Source organism: Gymnodraco acuticeps, unplaced genomic scaffold (assembly GCF_902827175.1).
Source record: "Gymnodraco acuticeps unplaced genomic scaffold, fGymAcu1.1, whole genome shotgun sequence".
Taxonomy (NCBI): Eukaryota; Metazoa; Chordata; class Actinopteri; order Perciformes; family Bathydraconidae; genus Gymnodraco; species Gymnodraco acuticeps.
In genome coordinates this window covers 109119-133832 of record NW_022991530.1, presented here as the reverse complement: position 1 = coordinate 133832, position 24714 = coordinate 109119, and the positions used below count along the sequence as shown (strand labels likewise).

Here is a 24714-nt window from a genome sequence, read left to right as displayed (position 1 = left end):
ATGTTTATTTATATAGCAAAAAAAAATATCACAAATGTTACATTTGTCTCAGTGGGCTTCACAGTGTGTACAGAATATCAGTATGACAATATGACACCCTCTGTCCTTAGACCCTCACATCGTACAAGGAAAAACTTCCGGAGAAAACCTACAGTTTAAAGGGGAAAATGGGAGAAACCTCAGGGAGAGCAACAGAGGAGGGATCCCTCTCCCAGGACGGACAGACGTGCAATAGATGCCGTGTGTAAATTGAAAAGATAATACATTTGCAACATAGGTAGTCCAAATGTTTGGAAATGCATGTGTGTAGGAAGATGAATCCACGAGGATATCCATCCAAGACCTATGATCCAGGACCACAGCCACAACTCAAGATCCAGGGCTCGCGATGCAGGACACAGGAGCGCAGGATCATCCATGACTCCGGATCCCGGCATATATAGACACCAAAAAGAAAGACATTTGGGGAAGCTGGGTTAATCAGAACATGAGAGTACACAGGTATAGACAGAGAGAAGGAAGAAGTCAGATGCCCCCCGACAAACTAAGCCTATATCAGCAAAACTAGGGGCTGAATCTAATCAGCCCTAACTATAAGCTTTATCAAAAAGGAAGGTCTTAAGCGCACTCTTAAAAACGGATAGGGTGTCTGCCGCCCGAACACAAACTGGAAGCTGATTCCACAAATGTGGAGCTTGATTAGAAAAGGCTCTGGCTCCCATTGTACTTTTAGAGACTCTAGGAACAACCAACAACCCTGCATTCTTGGAACGCAATGCCCTAGTAGCACAGTAGGGTATAATGAGTTCTATAAGGTAAGATGGCGCCTGCCCATTAAGGGCTTTGTAGGCGAGAAGAAGAATTTTAAATTCTATCCTGTGTTCTATAGGGAGCCAGTGTAAGGCAGCCAGAACAGGAGTAATGTGGTCCCTTTTCCTAACTCTGGTTAGTACACAAGCTGCAGCATTTTGAATCAGCTGAAGCGACTTCACTGACTTCTTGGTACACCCTGATAATAAAGAGTTACAATAATCCAGCCTTGAAGTAACGAATGCATGGACTAGTTTCTCTGCATCGTTTTGAGGCAAGATATGCCTGATTTTTGCAATGTTACGTAGATGGAAGTAGGCGGTCCTTGAAATTGATTTTATGTGGGCGTGAAAGGATAAATCCTGATCAAATATAACACCAAGATTCCTTACAGTCTCACTGGAGGCCAAATTAATGCCATCCATAGTTAGTATATCTTTAGATAATTTGTTTCGTAGATTCTTCGGGCCAAGTACAATAACTTCAGTTTTGGTCGTGTTTAACATAAAAAAATGTAAGGTCATCCACGTTTTTAAGTCCTTGAGGCAGTCTTGAATTTTATTTAGATGATTAATTTCATCAGGCTTGATTGATAAATATAGTTGAGTATCATCCGCATAACAATGAAAGTGTACAGAGTGATTCCTTATAATATTGCCTAACGGAAGCATATATAATGTGAACAAAATAGGTCTGAGCACTGAGCCCTGTGGCACTCCATGGCTAACTTTGGTTTGCGTGGAAGATTCATCGTTAACACGTACAAACTGAGAGCGTTCAGATAGATAGGACCTAAACCAGCCTAAAGCAGTTCCCTGTATGCCAACTAAGTGCTCTAGTCTTTGCAATAAGATATCATGGTCGATAGTATCAAATGCAGCACTGAGATCGAGACAAGAATAGAGACAAGTCCCTTGTCTGAGGCTATTAGAATGTCATTTGTGACTTTAACCAGAGCTGTCTCTGTGCTATGATGTGTTCTAAAGCCATGTTCAATTGACAAAGCTCTTTACAGGTTGTAGTCATTATGACAACAGCAAAGAAGTTAGTTAGTTGACAATATTATAGAGCGACTTAATCTATCCCCGTTAACTGGACCTGAAGTCATTCAGTAATTTGGGTGCAAAAATACATGATCCTTTGCTCTTTACACTAATTTCTTTCCCTATTCTTCGTTCTTCTCCTTTCCGATAGGGACCCCGACTCCTATTTTTAACACTTCGATAGGGTCCCCGACTCCTACATTAGTTATTTTAATAAGTTCAACCTTAACATATCTTTACCTTCACATTTTTTGCATTGACCAATGGCAAACCATCTTTGCACGGCTAACCTGTCGGATAATAGAGAGTCCAAAATCAATAAGCATATTAAAGCTTTTATAACTGTGCTGCACTGTTATATTACGCTGCTCTTTGGTAAAAACATATTGAAGAAAGAGCAACAGTTTGCCAGTAAGTGACCCAAAACAACACATGTTTACATCATCGACTGAAAACAGGTACATATATCTTATAATATAAGCAGTTAACTTCCATGAACTGTAAACACATTGTTAAACCGTTAAAGTTCTGAGAAGAAATGCAAAGAAGGTAGCGCCTTGCCACCATAACAAGCAATAATGACCACGCCTTAATCGCATACCCTGCTTTATCCTTTATTTGACTCTAAATTGGACCTTAAATTACAAAAGGGACATCAGGCTGTATTGAAAAGACTTGAAACTATAGGGATTAAGACCATAAACAAGCCAGGAACATTTGTATAGAGGTATTAAATCAAGTTAGAAGTAGGGTGATTTTCTCGTAGACTTCTATACAATCTGAATTATTCCAGAAGAGTCGCCCCTGCTGGCCATTTGACACATTGCAGGTTTAAGGCTATTTCACAATGGCATTACGTTTTCAGGGGTTTCCGCTTGATTTATGTTCAATTAACAAAGCCCTTTACAGGTAGTAGTAATTTTTTGTGCTAAAACCTTCCCAATTCTTAACCATAGCAGTTTGAGACCATAAAACTGTGTTTTTTGTGTTAAGAGGGAAAAGATTAATGATGATATTCTACCAAATGTGGCATCAGAATAATAAGAACGTTGATATAAATGTGACAAACATAATATTTGGCCTTTTTATTTTTTGTTTTTAAGAATTTTCTTACCTTTTCTTGAAACTTGACAAGTTTTGACCGGTTAAAATCCTGGAACAAATCAACATAAATAAAGAATAACATAATTGTGATGGTCAGCGTTTAGATATGAAAGACTCTTTCAACTTTCAAGAACTTCTGACTTAACTTTGACTTGGTCTTTTGCTGAAAACCTGCTGAAACTCTTTTGTTTTGTTGTTCCTTCTGTTTGGAAAATGATTTCCTTCGAAGGGCTTCGAAACACCTGATTCCTGCCGTGACCTTCTGTCAAACAGCAGAGAAGATGCCGATCATTCCTCATTGAACCTTGGCGTTTTCGAGGTCCATAATACCCACAGATCAATGGCAGGATGAGCTGAGCGTCACACTTCAATGGGAGATATTTTGGGTTTTAATAGCTTCTCTGCGCCACTTGTTGTGGGCAACAGGTGTGCTGGTGGTAGAGGGGTCAGCCAAAAGGGCCGTCAAGTGCCACAATGACACAAATCACTGCACCAGATTATTTATACAAGGGCAAATACCATTGAGATAACATAATGGTTATAATAACCTACAAAAATGTGTACTTAATGCTCCTTTTCTGGTTTCATATCAGTATGTAGTGTCTCTACTGTGACATGTCTCCATGCTTTAAAGGGGACCTATCATGCAAGATGCACTTTTTGATGTCTTTTATACATAAATATGTGTCCCCGGTGTGTCGGGGAACTCACGCAGCATCAGAAAATAAAACCCTCTCTCTTTTCCTCCGTACCCAAATCTTTTAAAAATGGGTGTACAACGAGCGGATACAGATTTCCATCCGAGGTGACGTCGGCGGACCCACAGAATCTTTGTTTACATTAAGCCTCGCTAACACTCAGAGCTAACCTGTACTGGAGAGCACATGAGTTTAAAAAGAAGGAAATAAAAAAAGAACTCACCTTGTGATAAACCCGCGAGAGAAAAAGCATTTGAGCTCCATACTGTTTCAGAAATAATCCTTGACGTGGTTTAAACAGGATGGCGTTTTATTACAACCGAATTTAACTTTATCTCCGGTAGAATTCTGATCAGGCATTAGCTCCGCCTCCTCTTCTTTTTTTCAAGCTAACCCAAGATCCGCGTTACTCTAACAGGGCTGCTGCAAAAGAGGTGTTTGAGCAGTATGAGGCATGGCTACAATGGGTAATCTGTTTGGTATTTTGAAAAAAACCTATATATATAGCATGATGGGTCCACTTTAATGTTCAAAAAGCTCTTTATTGTTCTCATACTGCCTGTGCTGCAGCACCTCTTTTCACCCTCTCTATGAAACCAGAGCCCAGTCTGCTCTGATTGGTTAGCTGGCCGGCTCTGTTGTGATTGGTCAACCGCTTAGAGATATCCCGCCCCTTAGCCTATCAAGTACAATGTGTTGGAGCGCTAGCCAATAGCAGTGCGAGTATTATAGGGATGTCACTACACGATTTTAGCCTTTGCAGACCATTTACATGCACAAAGACCTATATAACTCACTACAGGGAAGGCAAATCCCCCAAAGGCATAATAGGGCATTGTGTATTGCCCCAATTTCTCACACAACAACAACAACAACAACAACGTACTACTCTCATAACTTAGGACATTAAATGTTTCCTTACATGTCACCCAAGAAACTCATGTAGTCGAAAGACCCACCTCTTTTCCCTCGCTTTCGAGTCAGTCTGAGCTACGCTCTACCTATTTGTATGCTTTTATTGTCTGTCCATAGCCTTTATGTGCCTTGTATTTATTCTTGTGTGCCTTTTATCTATTCTTGTAATATTATATTTTGTTATAATGATATGTTCGTAGTGAAGCACTTTGGCAAACCCTCTGTTTTTAAAATGTGCTATAGAAATAAAGTGGATTGGATTGAATACGTGCAAATATCAGAGTTAATCAAAAACCTTAAGAAGCCACAATATACAGATCCCCGTGGAATCAAAACATGTCAAGATGTTGAAGTCATTAGGAACGTGACATTGATTAGTTAAAAAATTAATGACTCAGAAATTATAATTATCTTTGAGGTGAAGACTGTACAAGATCAAATGTTTGTCTAAATAAATTGCAACTGAAAAGTAAGATTACATTGCACATTTGATATCTAAAGGTGAACATTTTTGACAGTTTGAGAAACATTTTAATATAGCACTAATTTACAGCTGCAAATGCATTTTGAGAGAAATGTAACAAAGTAAAAGATTATATATTTCTTGTTTGTGCCAAAAGTGATGTGGTGGAGTAGAAATATAGCAGGAATATAAAGTTCCTGTACATTATACACACAGTACTTGAGTAAATGTAATGTAGCTCGGTAATTGTTGGACAAGTTGCCGGTGATCTCTAGTAATAGCACCAAACTGGGAGCTAGCTATTTGACCTTTGACCTCCAGAATTTGGGAGGCCACTGAGGGATTGTGGGACTGCACAGCATCACATTCCTCTCATTGGTCGGTTTGATTTGTTTACTCATTTCAATTAGCAGTAAGTGCCAGTTGTTACATTCTTTACTACGGCTGCAGATGCCAGAAAAACTTCGACTGGGCATGCTCTGATTGACAAACATGATATAAAATACATCATATATGATAATAGCAAACTACTAGGCATTGCATTTTTGAATTTAAGTCATCAAAATGTAGTTCTCTAACACTCTTGTGGCGAATAAAAGAAACATTTATAACACTTTAATCCATTATTGGGGGAAAAGGGCTACAAACATTTAAACATTTTGGATGTTTTTTGCTATTTTTTCCATCTATTTATTTCAAACGCACACATCTGAAAGCACTATATTGGACAATATAAAAAAACAAGTTAAGCCTTCATTCACTATCCCATTAAAATGTACTGTAAAAACATTCAAAATAAAGTTCCATTCAAAGGAAAATGAAAGCATAGAAGCTGTCTCCCTTTGAGTGCCACACCTGTCAGAGAATTGAGGCCAGTCCAATATTCCTCAAAGCATCTAAAGACCTTGAAAATGAATAAAAGAATATTAAAAATGCAAGACTGAATTGACTTTCCGAGAACCAAAAAAATCCCAAGTTGTGCAAGTGGAGCTGCATCAGATGAGCTTTTGTTGCATTAGATTCAGAGTGGGTGGCACATTTATCTTGCTGTAGGTTTTTTACATTACTTATTTAACATTTACTGTATTTTTGTGTAATCAAAACATCATGAAACGCTAGTGAAGATAGTGTTTATATACAGAGAAATAAATCGTAACATGACCAATACTTGAATTATAAGTAAATATTAAGGTAAATATGGATAGCTTGCAATGTGCATTATAAAACATACCTTTGGTTTATAAAGTCCATTAATTAGGATTAAAAATATGTAATTGTAGCATAATTTTTGGTGAAATGAGAAAGATATTAAAAGTGTTAATCATTCATTATAATATTATCTTATTAAATGATAAATTAACAATTCATATTTGTATAAAAAAAGGTTCCTTGTTTTTCTAATAAAGTCATTTCATATTATATAGTTGTTTGTATCATGATATGGACTTTTTTTTTTTTACATCTATTCATCTTAAAAAAGTAAATAAATCAATAAAGTAAGAGTAGAAAAATGACAAAATGAATGCAGCAGTAACACGAGGCAAAATTATAAATGTTTTTGGCAAACAGATAATTAATTAAATCGCTAAATAGATGCCATGGTTTCGTGTCTCCGCAGTTAAAAGCTCGTTACGGCAGAGGTGGAGCTCTGGCCTCTGATTGGCTGGAGGGAGGCGTCAGGCTGGGTGTTTTTTGGGAGGAGGGAGGGTGAGGAGGGGGATCCTCTCAGTGCGCACAGCCGCGTGCAGTGCGTAAAGAGTGCGTAAAGAGCCGCACAGAGACCCTCTCCACGGCCGGGATTACCGCTTCCTCTCCGGCCGCTCAGACTCTCTCAATGACTCTCGGTTCTTCTCCGTGATTCTGTTCGCCATGAGCTGCCTGGATGTGATGTACCAAGTGTTTGGACCTCAGCCTTATTTCAGCTCCTACAGCCCCTATCACCACCAGGTATGGACCACTTATTGTTTATAAACTCTTTTTAAATAGCCCTAACATGCACCGTGGGCTTTTAATTATTGTTATCATGTACAGAAAACCTTATTTATACCTTATTTAAATCCACAAATTACAACTTTATTGCGTGCAAATAGGAGACAAAACAGCTCATACCGACACAAACTATGGATTCTATATTTAGAAATAGTAACACAGTCCTTAAGATCACTTTATATATAATAATATAGTGTAATAAGAACTTTAAACACCATTAAAAGCACGGCATTGACTGAAAGTGTGCGCAACTTGCGGAGAGGATCCAGTGCGTAAAGCTTCACGTTTGGAGCGATGTAAAACTTTTGTGGGTCACATGTTCACTTTTTTGCATTTAAATCGATATCAATTACCTTATTTACTCTTCTACTTCAAACTGCAGGGAACAGATTGTTTGTTCTTTCTATTTAAGCGGATTTTAGTTCGTTAAAAGTGTAAAAAAAGAAGATTATTTCTGAAGTAAAAATCGCAGATGAGCTTTATTTAAGTCAAAACTGAAGGATATTATGCATCCATTCGTTTGTATACGTGTTTTTAAAGACTTTTGTCGAGTTTAAACATTAATTATTTATTATATCCTCACTTTTCTATTGGTTTAAGGCCAAACATAGTCCAGGACTTACAGCGTTATCTGCGTTAGACCTAATTTCCTGTATCGTTTTACAATGTTAAATGACCCATACTGTAATTAAGGGTTCAAATCAATGATCTGTCATCACGCCTTGACTCTTTTTTACAGCGTAGTTGCGAAATAATAAGATTGATTTCACTTTCTAAAACATTTGTTTTTGCTTCATGACTGAACAGTTTGAGTGCAGCAGGTTTTTTCTCTCCAGACTTGTTAAAGGTCTTTTTCACTCTCTTAAAACCTCTCGGTCAACAACCAGGGCATATTTCACATAGTGCCAAAACTCACTTTGTCTGCCACCGAAACAGACTCTGGATCAGCCAGTCTGCCCACAATACACACTCTAGTTTTTAAATATATATATAGATCACTATGTATTAGCAGTATTTATACAACAATATATTTTTTCTTGGAGAAGTTTGTCTAATGCATGTGTTATGATTATTATTTGTAAAGAAATTAAAGGTTGTATGTCCTTTAACTGTAATTTGAAGTAATATCATTTACAAATAGTTATTTTTCATCTTTATCTGTCATATAAGTAAATCAAAAAGGGGAAAAGTACGAAAAAAAGTGTATTTTCAGCGAGTGCAGCAGTAATGACAAAAGTATAAGATAATATTTCGGTGTATATGTTAATATTTGCTTCTAATAATAGGTCAATGTCTTTTAACTATTTGAATTGATTTCATTACCATATAGGTTTTTGCAACATGTTCGGTACTTGTGTGTTCCTCTATTTATCATATAAGTACAAATAAATAAAAGTAAGAGCTGACTAAGTTTTGTAGTCATCAGTAAAAGGTGCAAAGTTATAATATTTGAAAATAAATTGTACTCTAAATGATAATATACCTGTTTACTCATTTGAGTTTTAGGTGTAATTGTGCTCATTGTGAGAAAGCAAATTGTATCATTGTTTAAATGTCCTTAGGAGGACACATCATCATAATTCATGTCAGTTTGTACATAAATAGATGACACTGGCTTAGGTGGATTTATGTTCTACTACACACCTGCTGTCTCCTGAAACGGACATGTTTTTAACGGGGGTTAGAAGAAGTCAAATACCACTTATTTGTTTAAGTCTTTATAGAAGTTAAAATGCCCCCCTAAAAATGAATGCACATATGCAAAATGGGCGGTGGTGGCGAAGTCCATAGGGACTTGGCTACCGAGGTGTCCCTGAGCAAGGCATCGTTCCCTACACTGCTCCCCGGGCGCCGTACATAATGGCAGCCCACTGCTCCTAACACTAGGATGGGTCAAATGCAGAGACACCGTTTCGTTACATAGTTCATGTACTACGTCATGACAATAAGTTGAATCTTCAATCTTCAAAATGATAGAAAGGGACTTTAGATAAACAGCTTGCATAATGCACCGGCACGTAACATAGTTGTACTTGCAGCTTACCTTTGTGTCTTAATGGTTGAATGCACTTATTGTAAGAAGCTTTTGCAAATCATTTGATTACATTTAGTTCATTTTAACACTGTGACCCATTCACACCCCTCCTATATGTTGCACATTTCTGGTCAACGCTAACTCTTCAAAATGTGCACAGACTTCCAGTTTAACTACTCAGAGCATTTCATCATATTTTTACGTTACTTAGTTGCTTTGAATATTTATATTTTTGTAAACATTTCTATTTACATTCATGTTAAAATATGTTTTATAACTTGGTCCTTTTCTTCCAAATGCTCTTACTGTGTCTATGTTTGCACCAAATGCGCAAATTCCTATTATGCTTAAAACTACTTGGCAATAAATCTGATTCTTATTCATAAAAGTAAGTTCACAGTAAGTTAAAAAAAGTGTATTTTCAGTGCAGCAGCAATGACATTCAAATGACTTAAAAAATACTACTATGTATGAGAATATGTCTGTGTACTTGAATACATTTGTCTAATTCATATGATATATATTATTATTTGCATATAATAAAAGGTTCATCCAAGGTTTCATGTAAGTAAGATGATATATGTTGCACATTTCTGTGTTTTATAACGTGGTCCTTTTCTTCCAAATGAATTCCTCTTACTCTGTCTATGTTTGCACCAAATGCACCAAAGCAAATTCATATTGCGCTTAAACCTGCTTCAATCAGGAGAGACGGTTCTGATGTAAGAATACATATTTATTGCCAGGAATACACAAATGAATGTAATGGAGTTTTGGCGATTAGGCCCCGTTGAGTAGGAGTATCATTCGGGAGGGGAGAACCGACCCGAATGAAACCCCCCGGGGTCTAGACCCTGGTGATGGTGAATGGATAGTTGGGGTCGGTCTGAAGGGGAGGGGCTTAGCTTGACCCTGGTGGTGGTGAATGGATAGTTGGGGTCGGTCTGAAGGGGAGGAGCTTGACCCTGGTGGTGGTGAATGGATAGTTGAGTTTGGTCTGAAGGGGAGGGGCTTAGCTTGACCCTGGTGGTGGTGAATGGATGGTTGGGTTCGGTCTGAAGGGGAGGGGCTTAGCTTGACCCTGGTGGTGGTGAATGGATAGTTGGGGTCGGTCTGAAGGGGAGGGGTTTAGCTTGACCCTGGTGGTGGTGAATGGATAGTTGGGGTCGGTCTGAAGGGGAGGGGTTTAGCTTGACCCTGGTGGTGGTGAATGGATAGTTGGAGTCGGTCTGAAGGGGAGGGGCTTAGCTTGACCCTGGTGGTGGTGAATGGATAGTTGGGGTCGGTCTGAAGGGGAGGGGCTTAGCTTGACCCTGGTGGTGGTGAATGGATAGTTGGGGTCGGTCTGAAGGGGAGGGGCTTAGCTTGACCCTGGTGGTGGTGAATGGATAGTTGAGTTTGGTCTGAAGGGGAGTGGCTTAGCTTGACCCTGGATTCAGAGGGACAGGAGGTGAAAGGGGTGGAGGAGGGTTGCGTCGAGTCACCTGAAATGACAACTGTCAGAGGGGAGAGCAGACTTAAAAGGGTTAGCGGAGTGCTATGATAGGCTTGTGAGAATTGAGCGAAGTGATTGGTTAAGCTGGGGAGTGACGCTCCTGATCACTTATTGAGAGGAGAGAGAGTAGTTACATAGAAATAGTAAATTAATGAGTGGGGACGGTTTTCCTGGTTGAACTTGCACTGAGCTTCATTTGGCTATAAATCAGATTCTGATAAAAGTGTCAGGTCACTTAAGTAATTGCTGTTGCACATAATCTGAGCAAATGTTGTTCATTTTAATGCTGTGACCCCTGTGCACCCTCTGTACATTTCTGATCTTTAAAATCTGCAGCTTTCCACTTTAAATTCTAACAGTTCAAATATTTAATTTTCCAGAGAATTGTATCATATTTTTACTGTACTTAGTTTTTCCTAATATTTACAATGTTGTGAATATTTCTACTTAATTTGTAATATTAAAATAGTTTTTATAACTCTATTTTATGATCTTTATCTTCCAAATACATCCCTCTTACTCTGTGTTTGCCCTGAAAAGCCCAAATATAGAAAAACAATTTCTTTTTATGACCTTTCAGATGTTGTTGTAGCCTCTGGTGCAGAAATGAAATCAAATGTTTTACGTAAGACATAAGCTGCTCAAAATCTAATTTGATGAATGTATTCCAACTAAATATGTACATGTTTTAGACATTGTAATAATCGCAAATAAAATATTTGAGGCATTTTACTTACTTGAATCTGACAAATCCAGTCCAATAAAACAAAGACATGTTGCTCGTTTGAAGATTCGGAAATGGTGTGAGTGTATGCTCCAGAGGGCGGGACCTATAAACACATTTACTACCCAATAGCATTGTGAGGCTGAACAAGAGGACCTTTTGACCATGTAAATGTAGTCTCTCTTTTAGGATAGCTTAAAGTAATGTTGTAAAATAACAACCGGGGGCCTAACAGGGCTAAACCCACTTGGCAATAAATCGGATTCTTATTCTGATAGAAGTTTCCGCTAATTGAAATGTACTGTAATGTCTTTTTCAGAAACTGGCCTTGTACACCAAAATGCAAGACCCCCAGGACAGCCGCCTCGGCCCCCCCGCCATCAAGGAGGAGGACAAGGAGCTTCCTCCGGGCGCCGAGTACCTGAGCTCGCGCTGCGTCCTCTTCACTTACTTCCAGGGAGACATCAGCGCCGTGGTGGACGAACACTTCAGCCGAGCGCTCAGCCACACACCTGCATACCCGGCCTCCAGCAGCCACAAGGCCGTAAGAGGTGTGTGTGTGTGTGTGTGTGTGTGTGTGTGTGTGTGTGTGTGTGTGTGTGTGTGTGTGTGTGTGTGTGTGTGTGTGTGTGTGCGTGTATGAACCAATCAGAATCAGAATACCTTTATTCGTCCCACAGAGGGGACATGTACATTGTTACAGCAGAAAAGAGTCAAAGACAGCTCAATGTGAACTAAGCATGCATACAAACAGATTCAAAAAAAGAAATTATAATAAAAAGTTACACTTTTTACAAAATACACACCCTGTAACAGTTCTGAGGATTTAGCAGAAAGGTATATTGCAGTTATTAACGGCATATATATGTATATATATATATATATTGCACATAGTTGGTATTTAACACAACAAGGGGTGTTATAGACAGTCTGTGTTGTGTGTGTGTGTGTGTGTGTGTGTGTGTGTGTGTGTGTGTGTGTGTGTGTGTGTGTCAATACGTATATCTGTTCATTTTAATTAATTTCTTATTTTATCAATATTAATTTGTATCTTTGATTTTATCTTTAATTGTATTAATCTGTGCTGTCCTGTTTTTCATTCTTACCCTGTTGCTGCTAAACTACTGAAATTCTCCACGGGGAATAATAAAGGTGCATCTTATCTTATTTTATCTACGTTTCAAGTCCACCAGACTCAGGGACAGTTTTATCCCACAGGCCATAAGACTGCTAAAAACCTGAGCTCTGCTAAAGGTGGGGTAGGTCATTCACTTCAGAAACACTTGTTGTTATATTCCATGGAATGCTCTTAACATCCCGATAGCAATGAATACATTAAATGCTTTGACAAAAAATACATTAAAAAATGTCATCTGGAAGCCGTGGCGCTGTAAAAAGCACGACCAATCATCTGAGCCGGCCCGGCTAAAGTAACTGGATGGCCTACCTGCCTGTCAGCCTTCCATCTGGGCACAAACTCATCTTGTGCCCTCATTGGTCATGTGCGCGTTCATGTGTGTTGGAGGAGGGGCTCTGTAAGGAAGTGGCAGATTTTTTCCGGCTGTGTATTTTCAAATTCCAGCGCACTCGAGCTGGTTTCTCCATTCTTACCTACCCTACCTTTAAGTGCCCCGATAAACATTCATCTGTTTGTCATCTTGCAATATACTTATTTATAGAAATAGTTATCCACGCAATAGTTAATTTTGTCTTAATGTACATTCTTTTATTTCTGTTCTTGTACACATCATATTCTATTGACATGTACAGCATATAGACTTTTTGCATTACTTTGTATTTTGTATGTTATTATATGTTGTATTGTTGGAGGAGCTCAGGTCAGAAGAATGTCATTGCCATTTCTACACAGTAGCTTTGTGCACATGACAATAAAACAACAAACAACAAGTTTCAAGGCTTTTTGCACCGTGTAGAAATGTCAATGACAAACTGAAGTCATAGGCTCCTCCAACAATGCAACATGAATATATATATAGGACATAGAACAAATAAATCAGATAAAACAGTGCAAGCGAATGTTTGGAGGTGTGCAAGTAAATACAGATAAAATAGAAATAGTGCAAGAAGAGTCGATATACAAGTAAATGGAATGATATATAGATAAATAATTTGCAAAATGCAATCAGATGGATGTTCTTTAAAAGGTTCAGGTGTTTAATAGTCTTATTGCCTTCAGTATTTAAGTGTTGTCCCTTAGTGGGAGTCTGACAGCGTGGAGAAAAGACACTGAAAGACAGTTTTGAGCATCATCGGGACGCTTAATGTCAAAAGGGAAATCTATTAAATGCTTACATGTGTTTGGAAGTTCTCTTGTAGAAATTTGGTTTAATCCATTGTGTGTTTTATTCCTTTTGTCCTGGTTTTGATAGTGTGGGAATTAAGCTGTTCAAAGACAATATCATTTCCCCAGATTCAGTTACTTTGTCTTGGTCTCTGTACACTTCCATAAGGTAACATGTGATTAATCATGGTGATGACAAGATTAAGGAGAACTTTTTTAAATGATAAAAAAACAGTCAGTAATCAAAAATAATCACCAGTTAATGTGACAGTGCAAAGTCTAGATGTAATGACACTTAACCCTCCTGTTGTGTTCGGGTCAAATCTGACCGATTTACTACTTTCATCAATCATAACTTTTTTGTTTTACATTCGATTGCATGAAGGCTTTATGATATCCTTCACAGTAGACCTTTAAACATATACAATTGCGGATCACCACTTTCATTGCATTTTGGATGATTTAGTCAACTTTGTAACATCCATGGTGTTCCCGCTCAAACATGAAAAGGAATTAGTAACCATCCGGATCAGATCAAACACACACACACACACACACACAAACACACACACACATACCATGTATACATCACTTCAGGGGACATTACATTGACTTACATGCATTTCCTGGAGACTTATCCTAACCTTAACCATAACCAACACATGCCTAACCCTAATCCTAACCAAGTCTTCACCCTAAAATTAATGATTCCCCTCATGGGGACCTCCATTTTGTCCCCATAAGGGAGGCGAGTCCCCACACGTGACTGTGTAAACAGATTGAGGTCCCCACAAGTATAGTAATGCTAGGCCACACATACACACACACACACACACAGAACAATTTGACACATTTCCCGCTCTTAAGTGCCCCTCCCCCCACATGGATCACACCTGGCACACGCAATACATGTTCAGTGTCTGTTCTTTGTATATTTACTGCAGTTGTTCATGTATACCAGTAGTCTGATACAATATTTACAGTTTGAAAGGGTGTTAAATGAAATTTGGTGATGATTAATGTTTTTTGTGTTAATGTAATAGCAGATAAAAAAAGGACCGGTCAAATTTGACCGCAAACACTAAAGTAAGGGGGAAACGAAGACAATATGAGGGTTGAAGAAACAATCCTTGGAAATACTTTGAACTGTACAAAAACGTGCATCGAAAATCACAACTTCATCAAGTGTTTCCATGGGGCTAGAATTTTGCCAGCCTCGGCTTGTGTTTATTCTACTCTCCGTTAGCAGTTAGTCTCTCCTCTGACTTTGTGTTTGATTGAAATATAAAAGTTTAAACAAATAGTGAGTTTGTGTAAATAATGAACTGCGGTCGTTTCTTTTTTTAGATGTTGGATCTTTTTTGCTTTCATTTTGGGGAATTGCTTTTCTCATAGTTTACAGTGTTACACATTTTTTGTTAAATGTAAATGTTTTGTTAAATGTACATTTTATAGATTTTTGTGACGAGTGATATTTTTCTAACAATATCCGAGATGATTTCAATGTTCCAGTTTTACTTCTGTCTTGTATTGAAATCACACCGACACACTACTACAAGTCCCAGACTTTCAGATGAAGCATTAAAGGTCTCCTATCATGCATATGCACTTTTTTATGTCCTTTATACATAAATATGTGTCTCCGGTTTGTCAGGGAACTCAACCCTCTCTCTTTTCCTCCGTACCCACATCTCTAAAAATGGCGGTACAACGGAGCTGATCCAGATTTGCTGTCGATATGACGTAATAGTGATAGTTTTCTAACAGTACCTGTGTTTGCAGATGGATCATTCCCGATGAACCAGAGAAGCTTCCCTCCGTCCTTCTGGAACAGCTCCTACCAGCCGTCCTCCTCGCTGGGCAGTGCTCTCTCCTCTCCCCACTCAGAGCTCTCGTTCCCTGGGGACCCGTACGCCTCCTCCTCCTCCTCCTCCCTGCACAGCCACCTCCACCAGCCCAGCCCCGACTCCTGGCACCCGTCCCACCACCACCACCATCACCACCACCACCCTTACTCACTAGGGGGCGCTATAGGAAGCCAGGGATCGGCGTACCCGCGTCCGGGGGTTCACGAGATGTACAGCACGGCGTTCGATCCTCGGTATGGATCCCTGTTGGTGCCGTCGGTGAGGAATCATCACCGCATGGCGTCTGGAAGCTCGGTGCCCAGCGCCTCGCCCTGCGACCTGGGGGGGAAAGGAGAGTCAGGGACGAGTTCATGGAGCGGTGCTTTCACTGGAGCCGGAGCGGAGATCGGACTCAACATGGACACAGGTAATGTCAATGTTTCACATCAAATGTAGCCTAACATCAATGGGCTTTACAATCAACAATGGGTACATCTGCTGCCCTTTAAATGAGTTAACAACTGAAATGGGGTTTAAAAAAAAGCAAGAATAAACCTCAGGAAGATCGAAAGTGGATGTATTCCTCTTACAGGACCAACATATGTGCTATAGATTCACAGAGTATACAACAATAGAAAAACTGTTCTACAATATAGAGAAACAGAATGGTATCATCCGTCAAACCTATGACAATTTGTTGGCTTTCCTCAAAGTGCTAAGCCAAGAGTTTTAGGTCAAATCAAACACCAAAGACTTCGGTAAAGAATCTGTCATGGCAGTCTTTTTATAACTTAATACAACATAAATAAGGCCTGTGGTTTTAGGGGGTATATAGAGGTGTTATCAAGCCTTGAGCTTTTTCTTTGTCAGCAAACATCTAAAACCCATAAGACTAGTATGTTGGTCTTGGACAATGGTTCTTCACCTGTTCACAACTCCTTATATGCTTATTTTCCTGATTAAGAATACCAAAATTGTACAAAACAATCTTTGCCTGAAGTTCTCTCAACAATCCTATCTCTTGCATATCCATTTGAATAGTTAATACATTAAAACCCTATTAACGTTGAGCAGAATCGAGACCAGGTGCTGCTAATGGAAATTACAATTATTGATCATAACAAGCTAATTTTATGATTTGAAAGTATAACATAATCTTACACGTTCTCAACCAGGTGTCGAATCATTAAAATGATCGGACCCTATTGTGCGGTCATTACATCTTCAACAAATGTGAAAACCACCATTGGAAACAGGCAAAAGTTGCAGCAGATTGAGATGCATCTTCACTCTTTAACATCGGTGCATTGCTTGATTGGGTCCACACCTGTCTGTTAAATGTTCAACCCATCTCATTATTGTTGAAGTGTTTGAATAAAAGCAGCGTTAAAGACATTCAGTACGACCACGTAGCAAAGTAACCCCTTGAATACCAGATTTAAATGAGGATTTCTTTCCCCCTGCCTCAGATCGGCTTACCACAAGTGGTTTGAACCAACAAACTGACTGTCAGTCAGCACCTTAACACCAGCTGTCAACTTCCTTTTCTGTTGCCGTCTTTGCTTTCATCCCCTCTCTGCCTCGGGCAATTCCTCCTGCTTTTATCAACATGACATGAGCGCTTCTTTTTTCTAATCTCCCTTTTCTTTTTTCCTTCCACTGCCTTTTTCTGTGTCCTCCTTTCTTTCCCTTTACTCTCTCAGGTCTTCAGGCACAGGATAAGAGCAAAGATTTGTATTGGTTTTAGAGCCTGCTGAGACTCTTCCTCCCCCTCCCCTGCTTGACTTCTTTCCTTCACTCCTTTGTTGCTCTTCTGATATTATGGGACAGAGAAATTGACAATCTTTCAGACGGCCGTTTTGTGCTGTAACTGCTTCTGGTCTACTTGCAGCTCGGTATTACGGAGGACTTTGCAGCAGCAGCAGCAGCTAATTGTGGATACAAAACGAGCGTGGAAACAAAAGTGGACTCACGGAGGAACGAGAGAAACTGATCTTGACGGATGTGCACAAAGACAAGACTCTTTGTGCCCCTGTAATAGGCAAGGACAACATTCCTAAACTGGAAAAAGACTGGGGACGGACGGACAGAGACATGTGTTGTCAAAAAACTCCAAAGACAAGCGCCTGAAGGACTTGGCAGGACTTGCCTCACTGGGACAACTGGGCAACAGACACTGGGAGAGTTGTGGCTGGAGGAAAGGCCGTGTTGGTGTTGAGAAAGGCCGCACAGCAAGAATTTGGCAAAAAAAGTCCAAACACTCTGGTTTACATGGAGTATTGGTTCAATGTCAGTATTTTATGGCACTGTAAAAGTTAAATTAAACAGTTTTGACTGATTACGAAATATATTTAAGTAATGATTTCACAAGGTGTTTGTAGAAGTGACAGCTGCAAACGTTTGAGCGTATTAAATCAAAATGAAGTGTGCTTAAAAATGTCAGACGAAACTGCGTATGAAATGTATTTATAAGTGTGCGGTCGGTGAACACAATTGCCTCAATGCACGAAAGAAATGGAGGGGATTCTGACAGCTGCAAAAGATCCAGGAAGACAGAAAATAATCATTACATTTTCTTTTTGTGAAGATAAATTGGCAGAAGCAAAGTACAATTTTGACGCTGTTTGTGGCGAGACTGCTTGTATAGAAAAAGGACATATTTGGATTTTAGAATGGATTTGCAAGTTAAATAACATCTTGACAACTATGGGACATCTTTGATAATTGAGTTGTACATTAACTATTTCAATTTAAGATAACTCAAGGAAAAAGTCACTGTAATTATTGCTAGACAAACAATTCATTGACAACAATTTTGATGAATAATCAATCACTTTCATCAGGCACCAATAGTTATGCTGCTTTTTGTCTATTTTATATCATTTAAATCTAGGTTTTGCTCTGTCGATCTTAGAAAACAAACAATTTAAAGATGTCCTCATAGGCTTTTTTTAAACAGTTTATACATTCAATGAATCCATTAATTAAAAATACACACATAACCTTTAACGTTTAACATATAAATGAACATTTTTGATGCTAACTGAAGTACCCACCATGACATTTTAACAGTTACCTGCAGACTATACTTGGGACATTTCTGAAACGTTATTTTATGGAGTAAGCGGATATTTTAAAAAAACATCACCATGCCTGTGTCAACAAAAGAAAATGTAAACTTCACACCCGTGGCTGCTGAGAGGGAGAAGAGGGGAAGGGCTGCTCCGATGAATGAGGGGAACGACGGCTATTTGAAGCCACTCGACTCTTTCTCTCCCTGCTCCCATGCAGCTGTCATCGACAACTGCTCTTCAACTCAGTGAGCACACACACACACACACACACACACACACACACACACACACACACACACACACACACACACACACACACACACACACACACACACACACACACACACACACACACACACGCACACGCACACGCACACGCACACACACACACACACACACACACACACACACACATTTTTAGTACTTAGTGTGGACCACTAACTATTTGTTCTTTGTGAGGACCATCACGTCAACTGGAGCTAAAATGGTGTGAAACCCAAATACCCAAATACAAGACAACAAATAAATAATATAACTACCATCATTTTGAAAGTAAGTTTACATAAACAAATATTGAAATAACAACCAGTGAATAAACAAGATAAGATAAGAGATAAGATAGTACTTTAGTGATCCTAATTTGGGAAATGTTTATGTTGCAGCAGCATAAAAAGACAACAATTAAAAAGTAGAAAATATACATGTTGAATTACAAATGTACAGTAACAAAATATAAATCAAGTTATACATAAGTATGTGAGGCAAGGAATATTATATATTAATCGAATATAAATGTAAAATGTACAGTGTACATGTTGTTAAAGGATATAATGCACATTGTTATTGCACAAGGTAACCTCAAACGCAGCTGTTTTGAGAGAACACACACACACACTCACTCTCTCACACACACACACACACACACACACACACACACACACACACACACACACACACACACACACACACACACACACACACACACACACACACACACACACTCATTTAGTTGATTTTAAATTCACCAGCCCTTTACAATGTGCAACCAATCACTCTTCAAGGCCACCAGACTCCTTTAACAAAACCACTGCTTTTACCTTAGCAGAACAATTGAGTTGCTATTGAGTACGGTTAGTTGTTTGTATTTGTTGTGTAACTTTGGTGTTTTTAAAAGTAAGTTTAGATTCACCAACGTTACACAATAAAACAAACAAACCAACAGATCAAGGTAAAAGCACACCATCAACAGCAGCTTTCTAAAACTGCTTTTGTGAATGGAGTATGTTGAATCTGAAGAGAGCTTTATTTCCCTATAAGAACCTATAACAATTGTTAACAATACTTTACTTCTGTGTGGGTATTCCTGTCTGATAAGTATCTCATACGACCGCACTTCAAACTATCCAAGCAATCCTTTCACACACAAACCCACACAGACTCTCCCTCTAAGCAGTTTTCGAGCCAAGTCTATAAACATGAAAAAAAGGGAACATTTAGTGCGAGCTGGATCCTGTCCTACTGGGACAACTGGTGTGATGTAAGTGGAGTGAGCAGAGGACACACACACACACACACACACACACACACACACACACACACACACACACACACACACACACACACACACACACACACACACACACACACACACACACACACACACACACACACACACACACACACACACCATGTATACATCACTTCAGGGAACATTACATTGACTTACATGCATTTCCTGGAGACTTATCCTAACCATAACCATAACTAACACATGCCTAACCCTAACCCTTACCCTAACCCTTACCCCTTACCCTAATCCTAACCACGTCTTCACCCTAAAATGAATGATTCCCCTCATGGGGACCTCCATTTTGTCCCCATAAGGGCGGCGAGTCCCCACACGTGACTATGTAAACAGATTTAGGTCCCCACAATTATAGTAATGCTAGGCCACACACACACACACACACACACACACACACACACACACACACACACACACACACACACACACACACACACACACACACACACACACACACACACACACACACACACACACACACACACACACGTGTCTATTTCGATACTACAAGGACCAACTCAATCATCATGTTTTTGCTACTTCAACTACTACTTTTCTTACTTAGAACTACTTTTACTAAGTTAAAAGACCAAAACTATAATGACCTTTGTATCAGTTATTGTCTCTGAGCAGAGCAGCGGCTCTTGCAATTAAATAATGAAGTTCATCCCTTGATTAAATGTACTTTAACGCACTGACTTTGACTATACCTTTGCTAGGATTGGACAAAGGGCTGTGGCCCATTATTTTGAAGGTTGATGGTTTAGGTCATGGTCATTTCTCTCTGTATGTGTAAGTGTCCTTGATCAAGATAGCAAACTCAAAATATGTTCTTGATGAGCAGACCAGCATGAACATACAATAATGTAGAATTGTATGTAATTGTAACAAAAATAAAATGGTCTGGAAAAGATGGTTTTTTCTTAGACATAAAAAAACGGTTTCTGTAAGATAAATGGACTAACCATTTTTCTAAAGGGTTTGCTTGTTATCTATAAAATATAATATCCTTCAAGAGTCAGATTAAAGGCCTGATAATACAGGTAAGACAGCTTTTGACCCTGTGGATAAAAGACATTCAGAGAGCATTACAGTTCACTCAATACCACATATAACCTGTTTTTGTCAGAAGACTTTAGTCAATATATCACTTCATGACACTTGGCTTTTGAGATATCTATCACCTAAAAGCCGTATCTGCTGTAGAGATTATACGTTTTTCTCTTATACGAGGCAAATAAAGTATGATTGCCTGAAAGAGGCCCTATGAGGCTTTGGGGAGTTTTCCCTTAGTGTGTTCAATAGGTTTTTGTGCATGTAAAGCAGGGGTGTCAAACTCAATTTCATCTCGGGCCACATTAGCATCATGGTTGCACTCAAAGGGCCAGTTTTATATATAAGACTATATAAAAATACATATATACATATTTTAATATATATAAAAGAATGTATTATGACATGATTGCCTCTGCATTGGATTATTATCGGATAGGGTAACAACTTCATCATTAACTACGTCTGAGAGCAGAAGTCTAGGGCAAATAATTGCAAGTCTCTTCAGTGAGAATGTGACAAAATGATTTAAGAAGAAAAGCCACATTCTGGAGGAAAAAAAAGAAAATGACATTTAAAAAAAAGTCAAATTCTGAGAAAAAAAGTCATATTTGAGATGCATTGTGGGACATGTAGTTTATGGGCAATGTGCTTCTGTAAAGCAGCATGTAACCGTATAATAAACATATTATATTCTTTGCAAGCTCTTGTGGGGCCACATGAAATGAAGTCACGGGCCGGATTTGGCCCCCGGGCCATGAGTTTGACACCCCTGATGAAAAGGGTCTGCAAATGCTAAAATCCCAAAGTTCCTGACATCACTATGTAACACTCGCACCGCTACTGGCTAGCGCTCCAACACATTGTATGTGATAGGCTAAGGGGCGGGACATCTCTAAGCAGGTTGACCAATCACAACAGAGCCGGCCAACCAATCAGAGCAGACTGGGCTCTGGTTTCAGACAGAGGGTGAAAAGAGGTGCTGCAGCACAGGCAGTACGAGAAACATAAAGAGCTTTTTGAACATTAAAGCATGGAGACATGTAGAGACACATACATATAATATGAACCTTAAAATTAGCGCAATATGTCCTCTTTAAAATAAAACAAACAAACATGCAGCTTTTGATTGTCCTAAAGCTTGAGGATGAAGTTGATAGAAATTGCAAAAACTCAAAATGATCTTCCTGTGTGGATAAAAAGGATCCATTGTAAATGAAATTAGATTCACCTGTGGTTGTCCTTCACACAATGACAGGTTTAGCTTGCTTTCATTATTCCTTATTTGTACAACAACGTTTTACAGCGCTAATGAGGCTTCAACTTTCAAGTTTCAATATGCCTTTCACACGGAAAGAAAGGAAGGTCGGCAGGTGCTATGAGAGCCTTTTGTTTTGGACACAGTTAAACAAAATACAGTTAATTTCAGCCATATGGCGTGTGTTTGAATTTGTTTCAGCTGAGAGCCAGACAGCTGAGGATTGATATCGACTTCTGACTTCTGCGATGACGGACATGAGAAAGATGGAGAGGTTTCTCTGTTATTCTCTCGATGGGGGGGGATACAAAACTGCAATAAATAGACAAAGAGGTAATTAAGACGTGGAGCATTGCTAATTGTGTGAAGCACAAGGACAAGAGCACAGAGAATGGAGGAATGCTTTGATTTACAAGTTTATTTGAGCTAATTATTCCTGTAATAAACTGTTTTACTTGGATAGGTAAAGTGCATTGTTCTCGTGCATTTGGATGAGTTTATTCCTAGGAATCTGGGATCACTAGATTTCAAAATCAATAAAACAGAGCTAGACTATTAGTGGACAACAGAGTGGCAAATATGAAAACTGAACATGATAGGGAGCCTTAAATGAACAGATGTGAATAATAAAACGGTTATTATTATCACTTCAAACTCACTTCTTCTCTCTGGCCTTCTAGTCAGAGCGGAGGACGACTTTTTATTTTTGTTTTTATTGTAAAGTGTTTTTATTGTAGCACTTTGGCTCGACCAAAAATCGTTTTAAAAATGTGCTATATAAATACAACTTGATTTATTATTTAATATGTTTAAACTATAAATCAAATGACTAAATGCAACTCGAAAGGGCTCTCTTGAAGTGACAGACCCACAAAGAAAAGTCATCAACCCTGGAGCTTTTACTTTTTAGCTAATTGTTTTGGTTTTACGCCACATTTACTTTATGTATCAGTCTCGTCACTCTTGTGTGTTTCCAGCAGTTGTTTTTAAGAAAGAAAACTCTTTTTTCCCCCTAAAAGCAGTGAGTCGATGCAACACGTTCAGGCTTGTGCTCAGGAGCCCAGAGAAAGGGATCAATGATACCGAACAAAAGCAAATACATTCAATTACCTTTGTTAAGAACTTGGATACACAAGGGAAAAAAGGACTCAAATGCACGACCCGGGAGTCAGAGATAAAGTATAAGTAATACACTTTATTTGCCAAAAAGGATATACAAAAACTATTAACGAGGCGAAAAAAAATAGGTTTCAATAAGGCACAACAAAAATCGCTCTCAACGTGAGGAACAAAACTTACAATAGGTTTCAGGAGCATGAATAGGGCATGTGACAGAAAGCGCAACCGCTGATGCGCAGAGTACCGGCATGGGGACAGGACAAGACGAACTAACAACAAATAAAGGAAGACTGGGGAATTTAAGCAGGAGATAACTGGGCACAGGTGGAAACAATCAGGGGCGGGGCTGACGCTGATGAGAGCGGGAGAAACACACAAGGGTAGGGAGTCAAGGAACCAGAGGCCTGTACGAAGCTGGTAACCTGGATATGTTTGAGTTAGCCGGTTGGCCTAATCCAAAACAAACGCGCTCTCGCTAAACTGTACTACGACGCGGGTTATCAAGTGGATCGCTCAAGCCAGCCGTGTCCTATCTAGTTAGGTGCGCGTTCACATGAAAGGGGTGGTATCTGGAGCATTCGACCAATCACAAACATGGAGAAGCGCACTGACAGCGCAGCGTCATACTTCCTGAATGAAAAGTCAACTATTTAGACATATGAAGAAGTTAAACTTTAAACATCCATGACTTAAACACTTTATCCAGGATCAAAGCCACATAGCTGCACCTGCGGGGTGAATACAGCTGGCAAAAGAAAAAGTGTTTGAATGCGTACATTAACAGGTTTATGATATCACTGCCCCGTCCAAGATACGATCTGACTTTCATTACATTTGACTCGAGTGTTTCGTCAACTTAATGTGTTGCTGAAAATAATACTTCTGCATACAGTATGTGACACTGTGAGTGTTGCACGGCCAGATAACTCAGATAAGGAGATATATGATAGGCCTACATTATGATGTGATATGAATGATAATGGGACACATTGACGTCTGCACTCACAGTGCTAAGTAATGTTACTCTGATCCGGTTACTTATGTTGTGGCAGATATTTAAGTAAGCTTTCTTAACGCTAATGTTATAATAGTCAGATTGCTCTGAAGATGGAGGTGATATTCTATTTATGTTCACGTTCACACAGTCGGTGATTTTTGCCGGCCGTCTTTCCTGCAACGGCAGTTTTTCTGTATTTCCTT

General features: G+C 39.1%; 1 protein-coding gene across 3 annotated transcripts; it reads left to right on the top strand.

Moving 5' to 3' along the window:
• Positions 1-6772: 6772 nt before the first annotated feature.
• vgll2a (vestigial-like family member 2a) lies at positions 6773-23287 on the top strand. 3 transcript variants are annotated; one of them, XM_034197109.1, is made up of 4 exons: positions 6773-6980; positions 11596-11827; positions 15361-15852; positions 22597-23287. In XM_034197109.1, the coding sequence occupies exons 1-4, from the start codon at positions 6903-6905 to the stop codon at positions 22620-22622; spliced, it is 828 nt and encodes a 275-aa protein (XP_034053000.1). In that variant the 5' UTR covers positions 6773-6902; the 3' UTR covers positions 22623-23287. The 3 variants fall into 3 exon arrangements, with proteins under 3 accessions (XP_034053000.1, XP_034052999.1, XP_034052998.1); XM_034197108.1 differs by lacking the exon at positions 22597-23287 and adding an exon at positions 17317-17773; XM_034197107.1 differs by lacking the exon at positions 22597-23287 and adding an exon at positions 17129-17773.
• Positions 23288-24714: the final 1427 nt, after the last annotated feature.